Source organism: Chanodichthys erythropterus, chromosome 1, assembly GCF_024489055.1.
Source record: "Chanodichthys erythropterus isolate Z2021 chromosome 1, ASM2448905v1, whole genome shotgun sequence".
Classification (NCBI taxonomy): domain Eukaryota; kingdom Metazoa; phylum Chordata; class Actinopteri; order Cypriniformes; family Xenocyprididae; genus Chanodichthys; species Chanodichthys erythropterus.
The window spans coordinates 33,257,255-33,270,985 of NC_090221.1; the positions used below are offsets into that span (position 1 = coordinate 33,257,255).

The 13,731-nt window shown below is 37.3% G+C and overlaps 1 protein-coding gene across 1 annotated transcript in view; it reads left to right on the forward strand.

Moving 5' to 3' along the window:
* Positions 1-6,209, forward strand: part of kctd8 (potassium channel tetramerization domain containing 8) — a 43,312-nt gene extending 37,103 nt beyond the window's left edge. The window contains exon 2 of the mRNA XM_067383153.1: positions 5,683-6,209. Coding sequence (XP_067239254.1) covers positions 5,683-6,209 — 527 coding nt within the window. The remainder of the gene's footprint in view (positions 1-5,682) is intronic.
* Positions 6,210-13,731: the final 7,522 nt, after the last annotated feature.

Sequence of the window (13,731 nt, forward strand, 5' to 3'; positions counted from 1 at the left end):
ACCATATGTTATTTAATAGCAGGATATTCGTTTTAAAACCATCCATTCACACAGAATGACTTCACAACGGCCGGTTAAACCTGGAATGGACAAAATCGGAGGACGTTCTGGAACGTTCCAGTGCTCATGCTAATTCAGAATAGCAGGGGAGTGTAGAGGGAACATCTGTTGGGTTTAATAAGGTCATGCTGAGCTCTCTACAGCTGCATCTGCGGCCCCTTGACCTCAGCAAATGGATACTCTGCTGCTTCAGATACGCAGCTCTGCAGTTTATAGCATGAAGGTTGTATGTGGTCCTCTGACAATCGATTTTGGAGTTGGCTTACTCAACAATCTCAGGTTTTTAACATATCTTTACTTAATTATCAGTTGATCGTTTCTGAAGAACATGTGAGTACTATGCGGTTGTTCTTGGTTGCTTACAGGCCCACGTCAAAAGAGCCTCTACTAAAGATTTATTCTGGTCTTTTTATTTTCTCTTCAACTTGTTCTTCTTATGAAGCAAATCTTTTCACCTAAAAAAGTCGAATCACCTACAATAGTCGTGTCAACAAGACACAATTTGAGATTTTTTCAAATCCCTAACTCTAAAACACCAAGAATGATAACTATAAAGATAACTATGTTAGCGTCCACATCAGTGCACAATATTGTTGTTTATTCTAAGCGTGAACTGCAGTTTTGTCATCTGCCGCTTTAAATGCTTGAGCTCTTTAAAACAGGATGGATTGGTCAATGTTTTTATCATTCATCAGCGGGAAAAAAAAAATAGTTCTGAAAGTGATTCCAAAGATATTGTTCCTTTGTGATGTTATCGTTATAGTTGTGTTGTGGACTCTGCTATACTTTATATTTATAATGAATTTTAGAAATATATCTTTATCGTTATAGTTAACGATAATGTATTATATTAAGTGTAAGAAATATTAATAGTAGTGCTTGGCTTAGATAGCTAGAGCTTTAATGATTTGTTTTGGTTTTTGCCTCATGTTTCTCACTTTCCACACTTTTTTCCCCTCTCATGTCTAAAGTTTTTTTCCTGCTCTCATTGGTCGGAAACAGTGCACATGTAGGCTAGATTTCAAACAAATCTGCATTTGAGACTACTCAAAAGCGTGTAAGGGGTAAAGTGTTTTAATGAGGAAAGATTATTGTGTGCACCTTAAGGCTCAAATATACTCACGGCAAATTCTTTTTCGTTCTTGGCTTAGGGGTAAAACAGAGTTTGAAATATGTGAGCAGCGATATACCATTAGCGAACATCCGAAGCCACCCACTCTGCTGAGAGCGGCGTTTAGATGAATATGTAATTATGTGCTGTGCGCTATTCTCTCAATAACAAAATAAAAACACAACAAAATTGAGAAAACAATTAATAAAGCATAAGAAAAGCATCTGTTCATAACAACGTGGATATGTTTGCATGAGCTCTGCAATTGACCCTGCGCTAAGCCACGCCCGAAAACCGCCACAGGCCAATTGTGGTTTAGCAACTGTTACTAGGCGCGGGAGGCCTGTCAAGTTTCCGAGCGAGGGAACATGCCGAAGCGTTGTGCTTATGGATTGTGTTAACCTGATACCTGGTATCCTAAGAGTTTGGATGGGGTGGTGGAATTTTTTTTCCCTTCCCGACACCTAAAACCCAAGTGGAGAAATGCCGGTGTTCTGACAATTTGTGCTACCCTGTCAGATTTTGCTACCTCACATTGAAACAGTAGGTAACGTTAGCAAAATCTGACAAAATCTGAAGAATGCTAACGTTACCAATCAGATTGTGCTTCCAGTGTGATATTAATGTGGTCTATGGCTTTATTAACATCTACACCTACCACAACCCTGAACCTACCCTTACAATAATGCATATACAGTAATGTTGTGTTATTTATCATGACAACATTGATGTAATATTGATGTACAGTATGCATATGCAGTAAGCCCGGGTAGGTCAATCTGACGAGTAGGTTAGCAAGCTGGCTAACTCAGCACATCATTGCTTGGAAATAATGACGGTTCTTTGTTCATAATGCATATATTTCAACGTGGAGTCAGCGTGTGAAGCGGCGGCTGCTGCTCGCACTGGGAGCTTTAGATTTTGATCAAATTATTTTATAATCAGTTGCATATTATGTCGTGGATATAACCCTCGAATGCATACTGCAGTCCCTTTTGTCTTGCTCTCTCAGATATTTCACCTGTTCGCCAAAAATTACTAATCTCCTTGAAAATGTCTGACACCAGTGCATACATACAGTAAATGACTTTCCAGACGCGAAAGCTTGACAGGCGTAGCAACAGTAACTAAGGAGGGCAGGGCTTAGCGAAGGGTCCATTCAGCACTCCAGTAAAGTCACGTCACTTTTTTTATAAATAGCACTTTATACAATAGATTGCTTAAAATCAAGATGCTTTACCATTTTAAAAATGCAAAACAGTGTCAGGGTCTCGTTTCATCAGAAGTACAACTTCATTTTCTACCATAAAGCAGCTCTCCAGTGTGTTCATGTTTTCACTCGAAGATGCCTTACCTCCATGGATTGAACAGAAGAAATGAACCAGTGGAGATTTCCACATGAAAGAAGGCGGAGCCTCAGTGAACACCTACCTATTACATAATCGTAATGGACCAGTGGTAGTACAAAAGTGTTTACCAGCCATAGTTAACTTTTCCGGCAAGCTGCTTTGAACTCCCAAAACAAACTTCAAACGAACTTAATTTTGGCCTAATTTTGTTCAAAATTACATCAGATCAGTTTGTTCTTTGATTTCACGTGAAGTATATGGGGGCCTTTGGTGTTGCCTTTTCAGATTATATTATAAGACTTTGAGCTTGTTTTTCCATAGTCACTTATAAACATGGGTAGCCCCTTTATTCCCAACTTCACCCTCTTTTTTTTTTTTTTTGATGACCCAATTTGCTCATTTCAAGCATTTTCTTTCAAGTTTTTCTTTTGCCTGACCAGCCCAAAGGTTTTTTTTATTTTAAAATACTTTTTTCTTTCTCACCCGAATATGCAGAGACTACTACTCTGTTTGTATGTTGACTCTGAAAAGTGAGACTGAGACTCTGCTGCTTTCAAAGCATTACTCAGTCATTAATTTTACATATTCTGATTGATGACATGAATGACACAGAAATGACACACTTCTAAGGAATATTCCAAGTTAAAGCGATAGTTCACCCAAAAATGAAAATTATCCCATGATTTACTCACCCTCAAGCCATCCTAGGTGTATATGACTATCTTCTTTCAGGCGAACACAATCGGGGATATATTTAAAAATATCCTTCTTCCTCCAAAGTTTATAAAAAAATAATGCATCCATCCTTCAAATAACTAGGATGACCGTACGCAGAATGTGCCCCCCCCCCCCCATTCACAACCATTATAAACCTTGGATATTTTTAAATACATCTCTGATTGTGTTCATCGAAGATAGTTATATACACCTAGGATGGATTGAGGGTGAGTAAATCATGGGATAATTTTCATTTTTGGGTGAACTATCCTGTTTAGCTTCTTCTACAGTACTTGTGGCATGTTTTTGATTACAACAAAAAAGTAATGGGTCCAATTTTTGGAGGATTTAAGCATAATTTTTTACATTAAAATCATGTTAACATAATCTTTACATTTTGTGGCTATATATTGTAGCATTGGAACATTTATGGATTGGCCTCATTTACTTCATTTGTAAGTATCTTACTGTAACCCAGATTTCTTGTTGATTGAGCTTAACTTGTATTTAATCTTGAATATTTGCTATTTTAGCTATTTTTATTTTTGTGAGTGTGAAATACATACAGTACTGTATACATTTTAGTTTACCTGTGGTGTGCATTTAGTTTTGTGCCTCCTTGTCCCAAAGGACTGCTGGTCTGGGATCTGTGTCCTGTTCCCAGATGGTCTCCTTCAAAGATCTGTCCTGAAAAGCAACTGATGGAGTCTGTTTTCAGCTATGCCTGCATATCCACATTTAATCACCAATTAGCAGCTCCTCTGCATCACATTAAGAGACTTGCTGAAGCGTGCGGTTACAGCTGGCTCCTGATTCTCTGCAAAAATGTATTATTTCATCATTATGAGCCAATACAGAGTTAATAGACAAGCAATTAGAGGTAGTTAGTTGAGTTAGCTGTGTTGGCCAGTTGTAAAGCTTCATTTTTGATTTCAAAATTTTCTTTTGTGGACCAAGAAAATCAAAAGCTGTCTCAAAGAATTTGGAGCCTGGACAGCAAAGACTTCTTCTGGGAGAATTAAGACATTTACTTAATCTGTACTGTGTAAAGAAGTTCCATATCCTTTGAACATATTTCTTATGTGTGTAATCACCACTGAGGCCTTGATATTGCACTGAAGTGCAGTAAGTTACCATTTATGGACAACATTTCCATGTTTTTGACCCAGACCCAAGTGCTTTGGTCTTTGCTTGAGGCTGAATTACATAACTGAGAACCCCTCTATCTCAGAATACATGCATGACATCCTCTCACAGGCTCTTTAAATCTGTGGTTAAGAAGGAAAGCAGTAAGGGCTGTGTTGTGCATAAAAACAGATATCTGTACTGAATGACTCCATTTTTGTGGGTTGATAAGACATAATGCTTTGAAAAATGAGCCTTTAACAGCATTATATTGAAATGCCACACAGGATAGGATAGCAATCTATTTTTAATTAGAGTTGTATTCTGTTCCGTTTATGTCGTGCGCTGCCTACCTGGACCTATGGCATCATAATCACAATCGCAGCAGTGCTGTTCAAAAAGTAGGCAGCAACATTATGCTGCATTTTAAGATATCTTGTTTGGCCAAAGGTAACATCTCATGTATTCTTGTATGGGGAAGGAAATATCTCAGTGGAAAAACCTAATTCAAGATAACAGATGAAGCAAAAGCAATGCACATACTTTTAATTCACCCCATATTGAAACTTATTGATAAAATCAGTTGAATTAACATTTACCCTTTTTGTGTGTGGTGTATTTTATGCTTTGTGCATCATGCCCAGGGTTGCCAGGTCTGTGCATCAAAAGAAGCCCAATGGTCAGTCAAAATTAGCCCCAAAATAGCCCAATGTGATTTTATCCATCGGGGGGCCAAATTCTCCACTGAATTTGTTCATCTGGGGGCTGTTTTGGAGGTGTTGGAGTACCCAAATCATACATACGGGGATGGAAATCAACCTACGGGAAAAAATGTTTACCCACGGCAACAACATAAAAGTAGCCCAATTCCCGGGGAAAACCGCGAACTTGGCAACAATCATTATACCATTACCTTGCCACATGCTAACTGCAAACTCTGTGATGTTACCTATATGTAGAAGGTTCCAAATCAGTCACTCATGATGTTACATTTCATGTTTCCTTTGTAGGCAGTGAAGCACCTCACTAGGTTTTGGAACAGAACTTAGTTCTTTAGTTAATTTGAGTTATGGTGACTTTCTGCTGAAATTTGTAGATAGATGGATAGATCTTTTTTTACTGCACAAGACAATTTTTTTTGCAGTGTTTGTATAACAAAACCAATGTTAAGAGTAGAAGCAATGAAACTGGTGTGATTTATTGCACACGCTAACACAAAAGAGCTTAGCATTTCATCAATTTAGTCTGTGAGACTTTGCCATTGGCCTCTAGAGGTTTCAATTGTTTTATCAGCTAATTTTTTCTTTATCTATCCACCAGGACCTGCCTGCAAGTCAGCATCCCCTAAACTGGAGCGTGAGGAGCCCAAGTCTGAGAAACTGCTGGATAAGGCCAGTGAGAGCGGAGCCTCGTTGAACGAGCTCTCCACATCAAGTTCCGAGACCCACTCAGAGGCCACGTCTCCCCAGGACGGGGGCCCCATCCTGGTGTCTCGTGGCGAGGTCGTGGGGGGCTCCCTGGCCCCGTGTGGCGCCCTCCACTCTGTATCTCGGCCTCCGAGCACTCTTACTCTCGGTCGACCGCCAAAGAAAGGTTCCTCCGTGCAGTGGATGGAGCTGCCGGATAAGAGGAGAAACAGCGAGCTGTTTCAGTCCCTCACCAGCGGAGTGGGTCCTCGGGAAGGTGGGGGAAGCGGTCTAACCCGGAGGAAGACTCTGGAGAGGCCCTGTGCAGAGGAGGAAATGAAACAGTGTATCCGAGATTTCCGAAAGATCAAGATCCCCCCGGCGTTCCCAGAGCGCAAACGGCAGTGGCAGTCAGAACTACTTCAGAAATATGGCCTATAAGGGAAACTCAGGACAGGGGACTGTTTTAAACTATCCAACCTATTCACAATCTCACACAATAGATTGTCCATCTGTCCTTAAAGGCCTTGATTCACAGTGAGAAACCAAACAATGAGTAAACAGAAAGAAGAAACTTGCCAACAAAACATGTTCCACTTTGTTCCATTTTGTCCAGATTGAAAGCACCATTCATATCTTTGAACTAGACCTTAAAAACCTTTCAAAAAGTGGTGATGGAGAACTTTTTGATGAAGAGCTATTCCATTTAAATGAACCTTTTCATTGTCCAGAAGGTCTGCAAACAGGGCTCATAGTATATCTCTTTAAACTTCTACTGAACTGACCGACTATCTTTGGTGATCTAGCCAAAGTGGGAGTACAAATAAATCCTTATGGTGTTCAAAAGAGAGAGGCTTCACTGTGCATTAACTAGTTGTTCCGTTTGGTTCTATACAAACAATGCAGATTTAATGTAAATGGGGTTGTCTCTACCAACCTAGTTTCAGGTGAATTTAGATGTAGATGAAATGGTCTTTTATATACATATATTAGGGCTACCAAACAATTAAAAATTGTAATCAAATTACTATATGCTGATTAATTCTTCAGATTGCAATTACATATATCAGTATTTGCTAAGAAAAGCCCCAAAGTCTATACTGTAGGTTGTTCACATGAAATGCGTTCCGTATGCGCCATTTTGTATTTTTTTGGTTCTAGATGGATGTTTTTGGCCTTTGCATCGTCTTATCTGTCATTTCTGTTTTTTTAGTATATCACATTATGTGTCTTTCATTCAGTTCCAGTCAGTTGCGCCATCTTGAAGGCAAAAAAACATGTCCTGTTTGAGTGGCCCTTTACTCATTCTGTGCTGCTTGCTCTTGGGTAAGTTTGGTGATAAAATGTTCATTTTTAATGAATTACTAAATTGCTAAATTACTAAATTGACAGTCATAATATATATATATATATTTAAATATTTAGAAATATAACCTTATATTTGCTGAGAATCATGAAGCTAGAATTGGAAGGTACGATGAATACATTACACATAATCAAAGAGAGGATACTGCAGTTTTATATTTCTGCAATGTAAAATAAGCACAGATATATAATATAATAGATGCATTTTCTTCTCATTCCACCCCTTTAAATGACCTAATAGTTGCATTTATATGATGGGCCACTATGAACATCATCTCTGCACTGGTTCTTCTGTATGTAAAGTTTCTCAGTATGATGCATAGAAATTGTCTATTGTCTGAGCCACTTTTGCTATGACATTCTGTTATGTGCCATTCATGTTCTAGAGTGTTTGTGTGTATGTGCTTCTGTACACACTCTTTTCTTTAATGTGAATTTCTATAGATCCTTTTGTGAAAGAAATTTTATTTGAGATCACAAAAACAGAGGGAAAAAAGTATTGCAACAAATTATTCATAAAAAGCCAATTGTTGGTTCCAGGGCCAGACGAGATGAAGATGAACACCAGGACCCTTAACTACAGTTATAGTCAACTTGCATTGTAATATAATACAGTGCAAGTTGACTTCCAAAGATGTATGTCCATGATCCGGCTCCCGTTGGTTCCCTTACTGTTTGTCTCAGTGCAAAACATTAATGGGAAATCATCTTTAAAGGGATAGTTCACCCAAAAAAGAAAAATTATCCCATGATTTACTCACCCTCAAGCCATCCTAGCTGTATATGACTTTCTTCTTTCAGTCAGACAGAATCTGAGATATATTTAAAAATATCCTTGCTCCTCCAAGCTTTATAATTGTTGTCAACATTTTGAAGCCAAAAAAGTGCATCCATCCATCATAAAAGTAATCCATACGGCTCCACAGGGTTTATTAAGGCCTTCTGAAGTGAAGCGATGGGTTTTTGTAAGAAACATATCCATATTTAAAACGCATCGATTTGCGGCGAAAGAGTAACTCTGACCTGGCGCATGACGTAGTGACGGAAAGCAGAGCAGAACAAAACAAAACACTGGTCATGAATTGGAAGTCTAAATCTATAATTTTTAAAGAGAAATGTCAGAAGATTTCGATAGAAGAGGAGCTTGAGAGGCGTCTAAGCTTACACTACTCATACGTCATACGTCGCGTCAGGGGATACTCATTTGGCGCAAGTCATCTTGTGCAGTATGTGTACGGTCGTCCGCTGGAAGCTAGTTATTTGAATTTATAAAGTTTTAAATATGAACATTTTTCTTACAAAAATGCACCGTTTCGCATCTAAAGGCCATCATTAACCCGCTGGAGCCGTATGGATTATTCTTTTTAATGGATGGATGAATTCTTTGGGGCTTCAAAATCTGGCTCCCCCTTCACTACCATTATAAAGCTTGGAAGAGCCAGGATATTTTTAAATATATCTCTGATTGTGTTCAACTGAAAGAAGATCATCATATACACCTAGAATGGCTTGAGGGTGAGTAAATCATGGGATCATTTTTCATTTTTGGGTGAACTCTCCCTTTAAGAATTGATCTTGTTGACACAGAGATTTAAGATTTATTTTTAAATGGAAATAGCCATGGCGTTGAGCCAGTAGTTTAATCCACGTGCTGAAAACGGTTCCAAGATATTGTTTATGGCAGAGCGTCATCCCAGACTCGGGGAATGATCTTTCCATCTGCCGTAGGCTGCGTATCAAATGTCAGTGAGCATTGTGCATTTCCATCTCCATAAAGACTTGTATTTGAGAGATGTTAGATGATCGCCCTCCAATTGATGTGTACGGTGTTCTGCATACGTTTAAAGCACAATATTCTGTAAATGCCGGTTTGAGACATGACATGGTCTCAATCCAGGACACAGGTTTGAAAAGCACAAGGCACAGTTGATTCTGTCAACCTAGAAATATAATGTTTAATGGGTTTAAATCAGGACTTAGTGTTAGTCTGCTGTGAAACCTGAAATGCTCCAAAATTTGTAAAGACATTAGTTATCTGTTGATTTGCCGCAGTGTCCTGTAATAAAAGTGTCATGTTATGAATGGGTTGAACTGATATTTTTGGATTTTTGTTTTCAATCTTTTTAAATTTACAACAGTATTCACCTTTCAGCACTTTTATTCTGCTTTTTTACTGAAGAAAATGTCAATACCAGCCTTTTCCAGACACATAAACATTTAAAATCTGTTCACTGATTTTTTTTTCAGAGAACTGCTCATCATCCTTACAGAACAATGTTTCCATGTGCTCTTATAAGTGAATTTGGGCTGGTTTTTCAAGGCAGTAGCGTTTAATGTGCTTATTTTCAGAATAGGCACACATTTAGGCTTGCTGGTGCTTGGCAGCTGTCAAACCTCCACAGTCTCCATAATGTACAGTAAAGTCTCCTTTCATCCCATGTTTCTGCCTCTTCCGCTCTCCCCACTCCAATGGTGCATAAATGCATACCTTTTCCTTTCCTGAGAGATTTATTCATTGATTTAGACACCAGTTTTATATATTTTGTATTAGGGCTGTCAATGCGTTAACGCATGTTATTAATTTTTTTAGTTTAACGCGTTAAAAATATTTAACGCAATTAACGCAGAATGCGTTTTTTCCGTCATAATTTGGCTAACGTTACATTATATGATAGTGGTCTTATTCACTCAAATGCTTTTAAACCATTCAAGCACCATAAGACAATCTGTGAATGTTTTGTCTGTGTGACACACAGAGTAAAAAAAGTGAAGTATACTTTGGGCTTAAATCACAGCAGCCTAATAAACCAGTTGCTGTGATTAATGTTAATCAAAGAACAAAGGTAACGAAAAAAATTAGCTTTAATAAGGATTAAACTATATTTAATATATAATTTATGCAGTGAAGACTATAAAGTGTTTGACAACTTTATTCAATTTCTGTATATTTCCTACTTGTTGGGTAAATATGAAATTTATTATAATGGGTTTATGTCAAGACTGTTTTAAGTTCTCTTAAATTAAAAGTTATTTTTTTTTAAAGCCTAATGTTGAAATTTATAGCTTTCAATAATACTGTAATGCTGAATGTGTATAATTAAAGTTTAAAAAAATCGGTTTGATAGAGACATCAGTATTAGTATTAGTGATACTGATCTTCATTCATAAACAGATGCCATTAAATAAATATTTAAAATATATTGTCTTTAAGTTGTTTCTACATTAATTTAAAGAGTAATTGTGAAATAACCTACAATTTAAAAATATTAAAACCTCCAATGTTTTTAATTGTGATTAATTACACAAAAAATGAAGTTATTTTTTTAATTGATTGACAGCACTAATTAGTATATAACATTTTAATGCTATTTGCGAGGTATGTCATTTTTGAAAATACGGGCTGTTTCTCAATATGCGTTCTTCAGCGATCTTGCGTCCTGGGCTGCGTTCCAGTTCGGTTTTTAAATGCCCTTCCCTCGCTAACTTCACTCAGTCTCGTTGACTCGGATGTACGTCATTGCTTACGTTGCATGAGTGCCCACTTCTGGCGGAACCTTTGTATGGGCTGAACTGGAACGTCCTAAGCCCTTGATCACTTGGAATCCGCAATTAGCTGATTTATTATTTATTTTTTCCCCTTACAAAATTGTTTAATACAGCATTCTATATGTATATATGTGTGTTTTAAATGTTTAAAAAATAATTAGAATATCATAGAGTTGTTTGTGGTGGGGTAAATTAAACGCAATATGCGGTGACGTCACAATCGTGTTGCATTGTGGGTTATGGAGCTGCCTGAAGTGTACATATGAAGTAGACTCGCTCCCTCGGTCAAAATCGAGGGAGCGAGGGTCTGTCCATATAAACTTCCCTCGTCCACTTCACGAAGTGGAACGCACATCAAAATGGCGGCAGGGATTCCCCCGAGGGGAAGTGTTTAGGGAAGTTCGCGAGTGCGTGTCTAAAACCGAACTGGAACGCAGCCCTTGTGTTCTTGCTTTACGTCATCATCAACCGTCGAAGTTCATTCCAATACTCAAGAACGGAGGACGCATGAAAGTACCCGGATGTGTTCTTGATATCGAGGATTCATAGAATGCAAATTTGAGGGAATCGAACCGTTAAAAATCCCAGAAGACGCTGCGGCGGTCGACGTACGGAAGCCTGTAAGCTTTGAAGTTCTCGTGAGATTCCAGCTAACGTTACAAGCTCGCAAATACGTGACGGCTCGTGAAAATAAACCGTTTGTTTTGCTTAATTTTAATAAAATGATAACCTGAAGAAAGCTTGCAGTATTTTTATTGACATATAAAAAATAATCTTAACATTGACAAAGCATAACAGCCAAAGGCTACTCATTTTCATAAATACACGCAGTGAAATAAAAAGATAATTATATGAAAACAATGTCTATAATTATATGAAATATTTTTTTTTGAACAGTTTATGACATTTGTGATGTTATGTTGTATTTACTGTGCATTAGCCACTTATAATATGCTGGGACGGTCAGTTGGTCAGTTGAGCAACAAGATCGCAGCACATCTCAATTCTCAAATGATGCGTTCTCTGTCCTCGCGTCCTTCCGAGATCGTTCTTTCAAGGTCGCCTGGCAAGACCGGACTCCACAAGAACGCAAGTCCGTTCTCTGCGTTCTTGGAATTGAGAAACAGCCACGTTCTTTGTAGCAAGTTAGGGGCAGCCGTGATCTTGAAGGTCCTCTTTCAATATTTCACCTTCAATATTTCACCTACCAGAATAATCCAAACTAGTTTGGACCAGCTAGAAACCAGCTGCCATCTACACAACTACCACCTTAAAGAGATAGTTCACCTAAAAATTAAAATTTGATGTGTATCTGCTTACCCCCAGGGCATCCAAGATGTAGGTGACTTTGTTTCTTCAGTAGAACACAAATGAGGATTTTTAACTCCAACTGTTGCAGTCTGTCAGTCTTATAATGCATGTCAATAGGAACACCACATTAAAGCCCTTTGAAGCTGCACTGAAACTGTCATTTTGACCTTCAATCGTTTGGAGGCCATTGAAGTCCACTATAAGGAGAATAATCCTGGAATGTTTTAATCAAAAACCTTAATTTCTTTTCAACCAAAGAAAGAAAGACATGAACATATTGGATGACATGGGGGTGAGTAAATTATCAGGAAAATTTAATTTGAAAGTGGACTAATCTATTAAACTATACGCCAGAGTGCATATCCTCACGCAGTGGATGCCGTGTGCAAGGCAGTTGGACATAGTGGTGTATTAGAGGTTAAAAATGATATAAATACGGTTTGGTTTCTTGCACAAACCGATCGTTTCATGTCTTAGGACATCGAAGCCGCAGGGTTTAATTTGGATTTGTCTGTGCATGTTTTTTTTGACTCTTATAGATGGTGTTCCCATTGACATGCATTATAAGACCGACAGACCGCAATGGAGTTAAAAATCATAATTTGTGTTCTAATGAAGAAACAAAGTCACCTACATCTTGGATGCCCTGGGGGTAAGCAGATACATATCAAATTTTCATTTTTGGGTGAACTATCCCTTTAAGCTGGTTTTGTCAGGAATTCCTTAAAGATTTTTAATGGTATTTCACCTGTCTCAGATGGCTGGTAAGTCTTCAAGAGCATAATTATTTTAAATCAGAAGGATGGTTTATTATTCATGTGAGTGGAGACTTCATTTACATTGAGTCTTAACTTTGTCATCCAAGGCTTTTCTCTTCAGCTTGGTGTAATCATTTTAGACATCTGAAATGATGCTTGTAATAGAAGCGCTCATAGTTTTAGTCATGTAATCATTCAGGCAGATCTCACATAGTTTATTCATACCTGTCAAAATGACGTCTATCTTATATTTGAAATATATGTAATCAGTGATTTATAGTGAGTCATCGTGCCTTCAGAGTGTTTTTGCAGTTTGGTTTGAGTGGTTTATCATTAATTCTGACGAAAGCAGAAATGTAGATGGGTTATTTACTGGTTCGCTTGCCTGTTGCCCCCTTGATGGCAGGTGATAACTACACCCTAAAACGTGTCTTTCTCAATTGACATCCGTTCAGAAGTTGCAGCCTATTTTGACTAAATAAATACTTTTAAGACTGTAGTCTATGGTGTGTAATAGGTTTTTGTTTGTATGTTTGTTTTTTGAGACAAGCCAAATGGATTATATATATATATATATATATATATATATATATATATATATATATATATATATATATATATATATATATATATATATATATATATATGTATATATATGCATATATATATGTATATATATGTATATATATGTATATATATATATATATATATATATATATATATATATATATATATATATATATATATATATATATATATATATATATATATATTGACATTTCTGGAAATTAAATGGACAAACTAATTCTCAGCTTTCAAAGAATTAAAACCTTCTAACCTTTGACTAATGGAAATGTGTCAATGGAGAAAGAGGTCTGACTAAATGTTGTGCCAAATGGAAATTAAAAAGACTGATTACAAAACTCTCATTGAGTCTGGCATTTTAAAGTGAAGGATTGAGAAACAATTCTTGGAAAGTCTGA